Source organism: Oreochromis niloticus, linkage group LG17 (assembly GCF_001858045.2).
Source record: "Oreochromis niloticus isolate F11D_XX linkage group LG17, O_niloticus_UMD_NMBU, whole genome shotgun sequence".
Classification (NCBI taxonomy): Eukaryota; Metazoa; Chordata; class Actinopteri; order Cichliformes; family Cichlidae; genus Oreochromis; species Oreochromis niloticus.
Window position 1 is genome coordinate 32,433,623 of NC_031981.2, and position 15,609 is coordinate 32,449,231.

Genomic DNA, 15,609 nt, shown 5'->3' on the forward strand with positions numbered 1-15,609 from the left:
GACAAGAAGACAGCTTAGCAGACATGGGGGAGTATGTAATGAGGCGTCTGATCACTTCGGCAAACTCAGCTAGTATCCACCAGCAGTGCATGTTGACATGAAGATATTAGAAAATTTTGTGGACAAGGTATATAACAGGTCCAGTACATGACCTTGCAAACCTGGCAACGATGATGCCAGGTTTGCAGGAAAGAGTGCATTAGCCACAGACATGATGGCAGAATGTTAACTATTGCGGAGAGTTGTCAGCAGTTGTATGGATGCAGGTCAGAATGTTGTGGGCTCTGAAAATGTTGTGTTTCACCTATACAGCAGTGTGCAGCTGCAGTTTCTAGGACCCAATACATTTGAAGAAATGCTCCAGTGTTGTCTAACTTGGATTTATCTATTTTCCTAATGTAAAGGAATGTAGTTTTCATAAAGCACGAGAATAACATCGAGTTTCCTCAGTATTGTTGTATTGATACTTATCTTTTAATTCAATTTCTGCATTTTCCTTTGTTAGAAATAAACAGAAAAGCTCTGACAAGTCTTCAACACTAGGCCAAATCAAGTTTTACCTCAGATGCGTCATCAGTACAGTTCTACCATTTATTCTCTTTTTATGGCTCTTGAGTATATATTAATCCACCTTTAATTTATAAGGCAGAAAAGAGACTGATTGTATGTGTCTAAAGAGTGTGAAAGATGACAAGGAAGATGATAGTAATTGGATATCTGAAACAAGAAAAAATCTGCTAGACAGAACATGTATAAAAGATGATAGAAGGCACTTTTTAAACCTTTGGGGCACACCACAATGGGAGTTTTAAACATTACAACGATTGTAATTACAGCTGGGGAGAAATAAAAAATAATAATTTCACATTTCTGACACAGGGGGCAGAATAATTTCAGGTAATGGTTACTAAACGCGATATTTCCTTTCTTTGATTATTTTTAGAGTGGCAAGGCAGGTAGTTTTAAATTCCATGATGTTCTGCATAATTACATTCTGCACTCAAAGGTATCCTGACACATCTAGCACAACCTCTTAGCTTTACAAAATTCCTGCCTAAAAGTTTTCACAGGGAGAAAAAATCAAAACTTTGAAAGAACTTTATCATTCTCAGTACCTGCACTGGCGTGATGAAATCAAAAGCTCCTCTGTGTAAAACTACCTGCCTTGACATCTGAGACTGCAGCAGAAGTTACTGCTGCTTAGAGATGAATATCTGGATATACTGTGCGACTGCACGCTGTGTCAGGATGAAGTTCTTAAACGGAAATTGGATCCTCTTAACTAATCCGAGTTTTCGTTTTTATGTGGTTTTAAATAAAGCTGAACGAGGCAAGATTGTTCTGTAAAAATATGCCTGTCTTTATCGACTGAAATCACAAAGGAGCCATAACACAGAAGACGATCCACTCTTTGCCGTATGCCGGTCTGCCTGAAGCGAGTGACAAACAGCAGCGAGAGAGATCGACTCAGGGGGCTGATCTTTTTAGCCCTTTAATATGTCGCACATCACAAGCCAGCACCATACTGTGTTCAGTTTACTGATGTCATGTCACAACATTTAATTTCTTTTGAACTGTTTTTCTTTCCCACTCTGATTTAATTCATATTTATGAAAACCTACTTTTGTCAAATGTATATCAAAAGTGACTAAATACAGTAAAATACTATTTATCAAGACTTTGGGCTTTGATTTGGGCTAACCGGCTAACTTTTTTATATATTGTTAAATCCCTTGGCCTACATCTGGGCGCTGTAGATACTAGATATGTGCTGATATGTCAGTCGAATATCAGCATATCGGCTGATATTAGCCATGGCGATCATCATGGGCGTAGCTAACGTGACGTCACTCATTGGTTTCTGAATTTTGTCTTTTATGTTCCATCAAGCACCAATGATTAGATGCCACATTACCATCTTGGTTGGTGACAAAGAGTGTGAAACTGGCTTATGACTGACAAGTCATTAGCCAATAAACATTCAGGTTTCATACCATAGATAATCCGCCATTTGAAATATAGTATAACCGACATTAAAAAAAACAGATTCAATATTTTCAGCATGACCCAAATCCCAAAAGTGACTGAGACCGTAAATTCTGTGAGAAATTTTTTTTAAAGAGTACAAGGCAAAAAGCCCTTTTTCAAAGATTTCTGGAGACTGGAAGAGTTTTTGCAACCACAACTATCGCCATCTGGTGGCCTTTAGATAGAATGCAGGTTTATGCTACTTCCATGTTGATTTCTTTTTGTTGACTAAGAAACTACGTGTATGTTTTTTACTGTCTGTATTGCCAGTGACTGTTGTAAATTGCAATTATAAAACTAAAGTAGCAAATTAAGATGCTCAAATGGTCTATAGATCTATATCATTATCTATGATTATATCATTATTTAATTATTTCTTCACAGTTTAAAAGGTTAGAGATCATTTAGAGATGACTGCTACCATATCACCCCAATAGAGAGCTTTGCTCTTAGGCTGCTGTCTTCTGCCTCCCATTCTACTTTTTTAAAAGTAGAATGGGAGGCAGAGCCTTCAGCTTTCAGGCTTCTGTGAAGGCAGCTCCCAGTTTGGATTTGGGAGACAGACACCCTCTCTACTTTTAATATAAGGCTTAAAACTTTCCTTTTTGATAAAGCCTATAGTCAGGGCTGGATCAGTTAGCCTGGTTTGGTATTGGGGGCACTGAGTGATTCTTCTTCACTCACTGTGTGTTTATACACCACTTTCCATTTAATCATTAGGAATTATTACTATCTGTTTCTTTTGCACTGTGTGTCTTTTGGCCCCTCTTCCTCCCGTCACCCCCTGAGCCTGATTCTGCTGGAGATTTCTTCCTTTTTCCTTCCCACTGTCATCAATTGCTTGCTCATAGGGTGTCATCTAAGTGTTGTGGTTTTCTCTGTATTATTATAGGATTTTTGCCTTACAATATAAATCACACTGAGGTGACTGCTGTTGTGATTTGGTGCTATATGAATAAAACTGAATTTATTTGAATTTAATGTACATTGTTTATTGGCATAAAATAAAATTTGGCAGTTGGACCAGTCAGAACCCAAACAGGTAGGAGATAGAGCTGGACTCTTTGGAGCTTGACCCTTGTGATGTGATTGGTTTTGAAAACTCCCTGAACACAAAAGTAACATAAGTTAATGATGGGGAGGAGGAAAGCTGTACAATAGTAGGTCCAAAGGAGGCAATGTAAGCAATAGAATGACATGTAAGAAGAGAGACCAGGTACAAATTGGAAGGGGGAAAATAGAATACCAGGAATAGCACGGATTTAATATGCTACATCTTTCTCATTAGACCTTGCCAAAGCTTTATTATAAAGATACTGATTATATAAGCGTTCACCAGTGAGCCTGAAATATACATCATGCTGCAGTTTTCTTCTATAACCTTTTGTGGTCATTTGGGTCTTCTCCTTTTCCTGTGTGACTCTTCTGCTGCGCATTAGGTGATAAATGCCATAGAGCAGGACTTCAGGCTTCCAGCTCCCATGGACTGTCCGGTAGTGCTGCACCAACTGATGCTGGACTGCTGGCAGAAAGACAGAAACGCCCGGCCAAAGTTCCCCGATATTGTCAGCATGTTGGACAAAATGATACGCAACCCTGCATCTCTCAAAGCCGGCACCAACAACATGGTCCCTGGGTGAGCAGAGATATAAACTCATTTACATACACAAACACACTCTTCCTATCTTATCCCTCTGTTTCAGTGATGGCCTTTTTTTTAACTCCACGTTCTTTTGTATCTACTCTCTGCAGTCCTTCCCATCATCCCTTGTTAGACCGTGGAGCTCCAGACCTAAGCAGGGTGAGCTCAGTAGAAGACTGGCTGGCTGCATTGAAGATGACCCAGTATAGAGACTCCTTTCTGGGCTCGGGCTTCACCTCTTTGCCGCTCATCACACAAATCACAGCTGAGTAGGTTTAGCCATTAAATTGCCTCTATTTTTGTCTGTCTGCTTCTCTTTGCCTGAGTCTCACACTTAGCTGATCCTGCCAAGTCGGCATCTTTTTTGTTGGAAGACTGGTGGGGCAGCTGGTTGGCTGACTGTGTGAACACTTGTCTGTCTCTCTATATCTGGCTTGCTTACTGCCATCCTTATTTCTTCTACTCCTCATGGTATAAAATGCTCCAAGTGCCATTATATCACAGACAAATAAAAAGCAATGTGTCCATGAAAGAAATTTGCAGAGTTTAGCTGGGTTTAATCAATGAATGTACCTTCAGTTTTGTCATTAGAAGAAATGGGCTGATCACTTTCATCCTGTCTGAATGAGCCTGCAAAGATTGCAAATATGTGAAAGAGGTGTATCTTTAATTCTTTTAGACAGCTGCTGGGCCTGTCCTTAATTTTCTATCAGTGAATAGTCCACCCGTGGTTGCCGCCCTTACCTTTGACCAAAGCGCCAGACCTGGAGCTGGTCCCCATTGGTTACACTGTGGCTATCTACCACTCCTAAAATTGCTAAAATAGGTCAAAAGTAGAGGGTAAATTTCACCAATGGGATTAATTAAGTGTATTTTAACACAGTTACGGTGTGAAGAAGGCAGAGTTGGAATACTGAGTGAACTTTAAAATACTTTTCATGCAAAATGAATCACTAATATGAGAAAAATGGAGGCAATACCTACCTGAAGTCACTTTTTAGGAGTTTTTAATTAGGTATTCATTTACCTCTAAAATAGTGCTGATTTAAAATGTAGCCCATGCTTCGTTGCTATTACATAGCTAATATGTAGTAATGTACAGTACAGTGCAAATGTCTTTGACCGAACATCATTTCTTTAGATTTTGCTGGTAAAATGGAAAGTAGTCGCAGCAGTTTTTGAAACATGAGTAGAAATTATAGCATTTAAGCCCAATACATAGTTATAAATATTGACTTTCTCACAAGCATAAACATCAGTATTTGGTATGACCACGTTTATTCTTCAAAACAGCCTCAACTTTCTTAGGCAAACTTTCTTGTGCTTTCTTTAAGTAGTCTTCAGGAATAGTTCTCCAGGCTTCTCAAAGGTCATTCACAGCTCTTCTTTGCATGTTGGCTGCCTTTTGTTCTGTTTTCTGTCACGATAATCCCACGCTGCTTCATCTGGGCTCTGTGGAGGTCAATCCATGACTGATAGTGTTCCATTGTGTATTTCTGTCTGTCCAAGTATGATTTTACCTCATTGGCAGTGTGTTTGGGATCACTGTCATGCTGAAAAATGAAGCTGTTGCCAGTCAGGCACTTTGCAGATGGTATTGCATGGTGGATCAAAAATCTGATTTCCATCAGTTTAGACAGGATCCCCAAACCCCCAAATCAGGACACTTTGCTCTGCAGATGGTTTTAGACACTAACTGTTGTACTTATCTTCTGACCTCCTCTGAACATATTAGTGATAATTTGAACAAGAAATTTCAAGTCTGTATTCATCACTCCATAAGACCTGTTGTCACTGATTTTCAGTCCAGTTCTTGTGTAGTTTTGTATGATTTAGCCTTTTTTCCCTGTTTCAGTTCCTAAAGCACAGCATCTTGACAGCCACCCTTCCACTGAGACCATTTCTGATGAGGCTAAGGCGAATAGTAACTGGAAGGGCTTCAAGATGCCTCAAATTTTCAGTCTAAATAAATCTTTCTGCAATGGATGGTGTTCCTATTTACCAAATTAAGAAAGGAAGTTATTACACAGTACATGCTAATGCAGTGAACATTCAGAGTGTGTCTAAACCGAGGCTGTTTTTTTTCTTAACAGCTAACACTTACAGATATCGCCAAACATGCAAGCAATCACAAAGCTACTGTACTGAAAGGAGGACAGCTCTAAGGATACACTCACTGAATGTTGTGTGTGATTGTGCCAGTTCAAACTGTGGCTGCACAGAACGGGCAGATTGTGGGTTGCAGCTTTATGCAACCCACAATCTGTTATTTGTTACAGAAAACCAAAGCCATCCTTACATAAGAACTTAGTCAAAAATATAGTTTGGACTTGTCCACTCATCTTTGTGAAAACCAGTTTGGCTTTCAGATCAGCACCTCTTCAAAGTTTGTTTGTTTTTTTTTAGGTTAAAGGTTTTAGTTTTAAGGTTAAAGCCAGTTTAGGTTACAGTTCGGATAATAGTGTGGCACTCAGTTGCGGTAGTTAAACTTAGAAGTAAGAGAGCTGAGAATCCATTAATGTCAATAAATGTCCTTTCAAAGTTAGCCCACAAACATGCCCGTGTTTGTGTATGTGTGCCCCTGCACCCACGCACAGACTGGAGCAGGCAGCAACAACTCTTGACTGACAACCACTTTTAGCAAAAATATAAGAGCTGCTCATCTAAACAACTCGGCACTGCACTAAGGCAGGATTTGTGTATGCGGTTTAGGCTTGGCCTGTCATTCACTTTCAGTGGGGTGACGTCATGCGTTACAGAACTGAATTGTGAATTCATTGCTTTGCATTTTTTGTGGTTTTCGTGCTGAAATGCTGAAAAAAAAAGTTTTTCCAGTTCAGTCACATTTATTCAGATCCTGCAGCCATTCAAATCACTTTCCAAATCCAGAGAGAGCGAGGTCCGTTTCAATATCAAAGTGCAGCAGAAGTTGATAGTTGTGGTGAGCCATTAGCATCAACTGAGCTAGTAGAGCTAGCTCAGTTAATGCTAACAGTTTATTGAAGCTTGTTAGTGTGTGGTTGTTGTTGTTATGACAATCTAGCCAGCAAGGACCCCCCCCCCACACACACACACACACCTTAGTCACACCCACTGTATAACTCAATGATGGCCTCTCCTGTATCTTCCCTGCTAGTTAAACACAAGCTACTATTCTGTAGCAGTTGCAAACAGACTCTACTACATGTTCAAGCTGTTGTGAGCACTGGCACCTTTTCTTGGCCAGTTGGAGCGCTGCTCATGTTTACTGTAGTGTTGATTTCCTGGTTTACAATCCTACAGACAGCAGCTCCAATGATAACCATGTAAAAATTGATTTTTTGTGCCTTTTTTGGGTAGTGACAGTAAACACAGACAGGAAGGGGGAGGTGGGTCAGGTGTAGCAGAGGGCCTAGGATGAACACTGATTTTCTACATGGTGTACTACGTGGAGTGTTCAATTTATATTTGATTGTCGTTATGAAGACAAAACCTCATATCCGTATCTCTGTCTTCCCAGAGATCTGCAGAGGATCGGAGTGTCTCTAGCCGGACACCAGAAGAAGATCCTGACCAGCGTGCAGCTGATGAGGCACCAAGCCGATGATCAGTCTCCCACCGAATCCGTGTAGCCACACGGGGGAAATACTTGACCTGAGTGCAGTCTGTGAGCGAGCAGGCTGTCCTGTACTTCCGTTTTTAAGCTCATACAATTAAGTTTGCTGCTTTTGGAGATCTCAATCACTTCACGCGCTTTCAAACAATCATCGTTAGCCATTTGTGTGTCTGCATGGACAGATCCGTCCTCCAGTGACAGGACGGACTTCTCTCACGCCATTTAGCTTCCAAAATGAAAATGGCTCCTGGGAGAATTCAGTGTGGATGCATTATTCTCACAAAGAGTAAAAACAAAAATAAGTGGGAAAAAAAGCAAAACTTACTGAGCACGAGGCTCTAAAATCATTACCCCCTTTTTCCACATGCCAGCGTAACTGTGAATGCTATCACTGAAGTCTACAGACCATTTAAACCATCTTGACTTGAAGGAAGTTTTTTTTTTTTTTACATGAGGACACAAAACACTCTACTTTGAAGAAGAAAGTGGCTGAGCAGACGTTTATACGAAGGGGCACAAACCGGACCAAAAGACAGACAAAAAAGGTTTTAAAAGACGAGACGCACGAGCAGGCTTGTTAAATCCAGAGACTACTTCAGCGTGTTCTTGAAAAATTGCTACCATCTGAATCCTGACAAGAGCCAACCGTTTAAAGGGGACCTTTTTTAATAAAAAAAGCTATCTTCATATTGAAGAGTTTGTACATATTTGTGATACGGGATATTTCTTTCCTATTTGCTCATTAGCGTTTGCGTTCGCTAACAGCAACAGACAGTTCAGTGTCGCTGGAGTATTTGTGACTTCTCAACGATTCTCTTCCCCGCCTGAATCATCACTGGAGCAAACTCTGAAGTGCTGTGGACTGCAGACAAAAAAAGAAAGAAAATAGGTTTCAGTGTTCTGGTTTTTTTCTTCTCCTTCTTTTTTTTGTACTTTCCATGCAGCCATGAAAAGATAAACTCTTTCAGTGCTACCAGGGCCTGGCCTACTTAAAGTACTTAATTCACAGAGAACTCATAATGGATGATGTTTTACAATCAGCACAAATGCCCACTGAGTAAAGCCAATTACAGATTAAAAAAAGGGCAAGTTAAAGAAATATTCAAACCATAGTGGTATGTCTCTCTTTTCCGAGCCAGGAATCAAAGCGCATGCACGCTTGGTGGCGCACAAGAATAAAGCAGCTTAAGACTGTGGGTACTGTGTCATTACCAGCTATCGAGATTGCACCTGTTGTGAAAGCGCGGCGGTGTCCAGAGAATCTTTAAAAGACACCAAAGGTATCCAGTGTTCTTGTGATTTGGCTGCAAAACCTAAAGCCGCCTGCCAGCCAAGCACAAAACCAACCAGAAATCCAACGCTCATGTTCTGTCCACGCGTGGAAACAGATCTTCCCGTCTAAACTTTGTCATGGCCGCCGTCCAGGTGGCATTCATCGCTCAGCAGCAGGCAGCCATGCAGGACTCTTTGTTTTCATTCATTTTTCTCATTCGCCGGCTGCCGGACACGTTGCCGTCAGAGCCCGTTTTGACAGTCTCATTTCCCAATTGACATCTCCGATTAATACCGCCGCGTCAGTTTGCAGATGAAATGACAGGAAATGACCTATCCGTGTTCCTCATCTGCAGACGGCAACCTTTTCAGTGTCAGAGAAGAGATAAAGAGATCAAACAAGAAGAGATAAAGTGAAATACCACATGCTTTCAGTGAAGAGGCAAAGCTGGTGACTTATTTATCTTTTTTTTCTAAATACTGAAGCTCGTCCTAACAAAATATGATATAAAGAAGGCCTGATCTCACTACAGGGCACACTGGTGGAGAAGCACTGGGAGATCTCTTTTATCTCAGCGCTGAGCGGATTACCAGCTGTGAAACAACAGCAGGCTCGCTCTGCCTCCAACCACCACCCCCCCGCTGAAAAAAAAAAACCTCCGGTCACACGCGTGCGCGGATTACCCATCAGCACCTCTGATTGGATGTTATGATTTTATTTGTCATCCGCTGCGAGCTCGGGCTCATGATGACAGAAGTGACAGTTGTTTGCTTTTAACACGCTTTCACTGCTGCATGGCTCCTACAAAAAAAAAAAATTGCTGTGTTTGTGTTTGTCTCGCACCACCGCTCGCCACTGCTGGGATGCCCCAAAGTCTTTTTATTTATGAACACTGTGACATTGAAGGGGTCTGTGGCTTTTCTTTTCTTTTTTTTAAACCAAGAAGGAAGAACAAAACCTCCAAACATTTCAGTTTGCGCTTGTTTCGCTGAAACTCCACTCCAACGGCGCAGCCCGCAATTGCATTTGTTGCCTGGCAACAGCAGCTTATTGAGCATTTTATCAGGAAGTATTGAGATCAACTGGGAGCGTGTCAGTAGTTCAGAGGCATAATTCGTTGTGAATAGATGCCTGTGGAAAAAAAAAAGAAAACAGTTTCAGCCCTGGCTCCGGGGTTTAATAAAGAGCGAGACAACTAGTGCGCCCTAAAAGCTCATATTGAATGCCACCTAAGAAAAGAAAAGACGAAAAAGAAACAAAATTCATGCAGAGGAAATGAAAACTATCAACACAGACAGGCATCTTGCTGCGTTATGTAACATCTGTAGTCGAGTGTGATGTGTCTGCTCTTCCGATTCATGTTTTTCCATTTCACATGTTGCTGTGTCAGTGTTTGTGAAAAAACAAAACAAAAAAACCCAATGAAGGCATAAGTGATCTATGACACGTCTTGTGTTTATACTGTTGCGTGTCTTGGTTCAAGCACAAGTGTTCGCCACCGAGGGGAGACCTGGAGAAACCTCAGGAGGATGATTTATGGGTGTTAAGTGTTAAAGATGGAGTTTGTGAAAGCAGGTTTCTGAGTTAAAAGCTAAATCCACCCTGAATCTGTTGCCTAAAAACAAATAATAATAAAAAAGAAAGGAGAGCATATGCATGTAAACAAGTCAGGAGCCAGATATGTAGCTATGCTGTCTGTATATGTATACGCTGAATTCTAGCTTGAGGCTAAACTGTGTTAACTTTTAGATTTTTCTCATTTTCTCTCCTGCAGAAAAGTTTTTATTTCGAAAGAAACAGTCCATCATTGACATTTTTTGTTATTTTTACACACACACACACACACACACACACACACACACAAAAGTGATCTGAGCTAAACTAAACAAAGACAATGAAATGTGATGGTAAAATAAAATGATGAAAAAAAAATATCTCCCACTCACTGTCAACTTTTTAAAAGTTGGAAGATGAAAAGTTTGCCTAAGACACTCGCTGTGTCCCAGTTCCACATTACAAACTAATTCTAGTCTGAAGAGTGTGCGCCTGCTGGAAAAGCAACAAGAGAGAGTATAGTCAAAAAAGAAAAATCGGCATGCATGCACAAAGAAGGGAAGAAGCATAGTGACAGCTTGCTAAAAATGAAAACTAATCGCGGATGGTGGCTCTGAAAGCATGGCAGAAAATAAGTGTAAAACAGGACGAGGGAGATATTTTATACGTGTTCATGTGAAGTTTAATTAGCGCTGACATTTGAAAGACCTAGTCTGGTTGGCGTACGTCGCTCCGCGGATGGGATCATTTCTCGTCAGTGTGAACCAGTTAAAGGTGCCCTATCCGGGGACACTGCTGGCAAAAACTAAATGAACTCATCTTGTGCTCCGAGTTTGATTCGTACCGGGACCAACCGCGCTACACTGCCAAGTCATACGCTTGCACATTGGGTCACACACTTCTCCCACTCAGCTTTTTATGTGCTGAGAATCTAGCCAGTGTTAAAAATGGAAGAATAACCTTAAACAGGGTTTTGAACTCTGTTGAGTCCTGTGTGATGGCTTGTTTGAAGCAGAGCAGATGGTGACTTGTTTTCCCCTCTATGCATGCCATAGCTGTATGTGTGACTCTGCTGGTCATTACTACAAACCACAGACTGTGTATACAACATAGAGGTAGGCACTGGGTATAAAAAGTGGAGGCAGTGCCAAAGTACCTTAAACTGTCTTATTTAATATAATGCAATGTTCATTTACTAAATTATGGTCCCATTTAGAGCTAAATAGAACATCAAGCTTTTTTGTGTGGCTACATTGTCGCTGCTGTGGACTGCTCAAAAAAACTGAAGGGCTACTTTTTAATCAGGGTGTAGCATCAAGTCCAGTAAACGTCTGGGCTATTGATCTGGCCAGTTAAGTAGTAGAGGGGGTTCTTAATCAGTTTCAGCTACTTTGGTGTTGATGAGACTAACAGGTGGACTAGAGGGGCAACAGTGAGACAACCCCCAAAACAGGAATAGTTTTACAGGTGGACTGATATTTTGTCCCTCCTTATCTTTTCAGATTGTTTTTTACTAGTTTTGCATTTGGCTAGGGTCAGTGTCACTACTGCTGGCATGATAACCTGACCTAAATCCAACAGACATAATTTTTCAGTTCATCTACAAGGTTGCACTTCAGACTGTCCAGGATCAGCTACACCCTGGTTCAGGTCTGGGAGAAGGTCCCTTTAGTACACCATCCGTCCAGGCCAAACAAACGACCGAGTACCATTTTGAGTCGGCAAAATGACAGTTTTGCAAAGTGGACTAGCTTTCCACATCATAATTTCATGTCAGTTGTATCTTTCAATTCAGCCCTCTGCAGGTTGATCATTTTCATTTCCATGAAATGATGTGGCATCCTTTCATTTCTAACACATTACCCAGTCCATATCAGTTTAGATATACAGCATGATATTTCTCCTATTGATATCTGCTGTGTTTTAAAGTGTTCCTTTAATTTTTTGAGCAGTGTATAAGTGATGTACGCAACATTCACCCATTATTTTCCCCATTTTTTTACAAACGCAGTCCAGTTTTCAAAGTTTAAAGACGACGCCGTCGTCCATCTTTTACTGTGTATAACAGACCTGTTGGCTGCTGCTGATGCCAGCTCTCAAACATCCTTACTGCCTGAGATGCTTCCTATGTGCAGAAGATTGCCGAAGACACCAATTGGGAACTTTAAGACTGCTGTAAGACTTGTATCAGAGTCAGACAGCAAACTCAGTGCTTGTTATCCTGTCATCTTGTGAATAGTTTTCCTTCTGCATGCAGAGTTTGCTGATGCTGGCTGCTGCAGTCATGCTGCAGCCTCGTATTCGGACTACTTGTCAATGCCTAATAATTTATTAGCACAGTAGTGTAATAAGTGTTCATCATATCAGTTGGCTCGAGTACACAGAGGCAATGTTAACACTCCCAAGCACTACTCCCTGCCTTCGCTCTTGCACAGCAGCGCTTCTTTTCATGCTACTGGCACCTGAGATGATGGTAAACCATTGTGCATGCGCATGTGCGTTTGTGTTTCTGTGCGCAGAGAGACAGGAAATCTCTCGTGAAAATACAGACCCACACTGTCTTTTTGATTCTTTTCTTCATCTTCTGTTTTTTTGCATACCAAGTTCGAAAACACAGACCTGGAACTGCTTTTGTTTTAACGCGATATGGCACTTGTCATTTATACATTTTGCACGAGGCTTTTGTGTCGTGTTGACATTTGCACGCCTGCACATAAAGCAGCACCTGATTGTTTTGGGAGCACGTGAACGTATCCGTGACCACAGCCCGTCTCATTTGCGAAAACTCCACGTCTGATGCAGCTGCAATGCATTCTGCTCTGCGCGCTGTAAGTGAAGAGGATGATGATCGTTTCTGAAGGGTGGCACACATGACAAAAGCCCTCATTCTGTTATTCTGCAGAACTGTCATTGAAACCCGACATTTACCGCAAGATCTTTAAGATAAAATTGCCTTTCAGACTCCACTGTAGCCGTCACACTATATTTAGCCACTTACGCACAAAAATGAGAAAAGTAGACACCTAAACAACAAAGTAGGCCCAGAAATGCGGGGCGAGTCTCCTCTAAGTGCTTTAGGGTGGATTTATCTTTTAATTGCAGATTTTCTTTTTTCTTTTGAAAGCTGGTCAGACTGGGCTGCTTTTCTTTCTCCTCTGCTTTTTCTCTGGTGTAATAGATACTGTAGGTGAGGCAGCAGATGAGAGTGTGAGAGTTATGAAGAGAGGGGAGGAAAAGGTAAAAGGGAATAGGTAATAGAAGGGGAAAGAAGGGAAGGGGAAGGATTAGCAGAAGAGAGAAGCGGGGTGGGGAAGAGGGGTGGAGGAGCAAAGGCAAAGCTCGACTTGTGTTTGAATAAAAATGAGGCTGGGTGTGGAGAGATTACTCGTTCTCTTTTTGTCTCTCTCTCCCTCTCTCTCTGCTCTACCCAGCTGTCCTCCTTCTTCTCCTAATGCCCACAGCCTCTCTGAACAGCTCACTCTGCTTCCAGTCCGCATTTCCACCGTCTCTTTTTCACTCAGAGTTTGAAGGCAAGCGATCGTTCTGCGTTAGAAGCACTCCTCTCTCAAGCAGTTTTGAACTTGCATCTCTTAAGGATATATTGGCGCGTATTCTTTACATAAAAGACCCCCGCACTGTTTTGTTGTGGGCTTTCAGCAAACTGTTTATGCCGGAGCTGTGGAAGTAATGGGCTTTTCCTCTTCTCCACCTGCTTTGCTCCTCGCGCCCAGTCGTTCACAGCGATTCATCAGGCTGACCTCGCTGTGGCTGTGCACACTGCAAGGGCAGAAAAGGGTTTTCTCGGATGCTCAGCAGAAATTAATAGGCCCAAACAGATAAAGTCTGCTGACTTTGGTGGTCCCCTGATTTTCCCTCTTGCCTCCCTGTGACATATTCAAAACTGTGTGTTATCAGAAACCGCTATTTACGTGATTTTCCTCGAAGAATTGGGCCGATCACAATGAAATTTGGTTCACATTCCCCTCGGGAGGAGCTGTGATTTGTGTAGTGATATTGCTACATTTAAAGCGTCATCATTAGATGAATTTGTCCGGTACTTTGGTTCATAACCAAATAAGTGAGAAACTGCTGTAATTCTCACCAGCCTCAGCTGTATTTCGTTGCTGCATGCTAGCTAAACTAAACCGTGAACATCATGAGCAAGTTAGCCTCATAATTTGGGGTCGTTATTAAATCACTAATGTTAGCGCTTAGCTGAAAACACATTTGAGTTTGCTTTCACTCGGAAAAATACATTCCCTTACAACTTCAAGTTCTTTTCAGTTGCATTTCAAGCTCTCCAGCAAGAGCCGTTCTTATTTCAATGATTAATGAAGTCTGCAATCCACAAGACTTTCATCCAGGAGTCAAGGGTTCGACTCCCATGTGTGACCCTTTCTTTTTGTGACTTTTAAGTTGTCTGGCTTAGGCACCAAAAGGATGCCACATCATTTGAGAAGAAATGACGGGAATGAAGCTACAACAAAAGGCACAAGTATTTCAATTACAAAATATTTGTGTAACTTCACAAATCTGGGAGAAAATAATGAAAAAGCTGTACGGGGAATGTCTCTTTAAAGTCTTTTGCAAAAAAACAAAGAAAAAAAGGAAAAAAATAAATAAATACGAAGAATTCTGATGAGCATATTTCCCCAAACTGTGACAATATATGTCTTCTGCCCGAATGTATAAATATTTGCGTTGCAACCTAAGCTTTTTGAGCTTTGTAATCTCATTTTACACAAAGTGTTTCTTTAAACCGCAGACTGGCTGTGCACACTCCCTCTGCAGAAATTTCCACTTTGTTGTTTTTCTCATGGTAATTTATTTTCCTTCGAACTGCTTGCCATACCTTTTAGTATGTATGTAATGTACTATTTCTCTTGAAAAAAGAAAAAGCAGCTCAATAATCAGCTGCGTCTGCCTTTCTCTGTTTACCAACAATAACGTTCTAGGTGTTACTGCTCATATAGTCAGAGCATCCCACTGTCATGTATTATAATACTGTAAAATAATGTGAATATGCACAAGCCTGTGCATCTCTGTGTGTTTGTGTGCGCGTGTGGGTGTAATATAATGTGTGTGTGCGTGTGAGTGCTGTTCAGTGTACAGTAAAATGTTTGTATTTTGTGCGTGAGTTTGTAGCTGTAAACTTTCTGACTCTTACATTTACAATGCACTGTTTGTCAATAAAGAAGACAATTCAAACCCACAACTTTGGGAAGTCAGTTCTCTTTTGTGATGAAGAGGAAATTTAAAGTTTATCAGGTTGGGACTGGAGCATATCACAGGTGACGCAGGGTGAGAGGTGGAATACAAGCTGGACAGTTCGTCACAGGCTGGGTTAATGTACAGTTCTTTGTAGAGATGGCACGATATCACTTTTTTATGACCGATACCGATATCATAAATTTGGATATCTGCTGATACCGGTATGAATCCGATATAGTGTGTTTTTTAATCAATAAAACTGTTTTTTAATATCTTGCTGCATTTTGTATAAGTTCATACTCAAGT

General features: G+C 41.1%; 1 protein-coding gene across 1 annotated transcript in view; it reads left to right on the top strand.

Annotated features, from left to right (window-relative positions):
- The window catches only part of LOC100695501 (ephrin type-B receptor 1), a 121,767-nt gene extending 106,671 nt beyond the window's left edge, over positions 1 to 15,096 (top strand). The window contains exons 18-20 of the mRNA XM_005457133.4: positions 3,468 to 3,664; positions 3,781 to 3,939; positions 7,170 to 15,096. Of these exons, the coding sequence (XP_005457190.1) occupies positions 3,468 to 3,664; positions 3,781 to 3,939; positions 7,170 to 7,281 (468 nt within the window). The 3' untranslated portion in view covers positions 7,282 to 15,096. The remainder of the gene's footprint in view (positions 1 to 3,467; positions 3,665 to 3,780; positions 3,940 to 7,169) is intronic.
- The last annotated feature ends 513 nt before the right edge of the window (positions 15,097 to 15,609 follow it).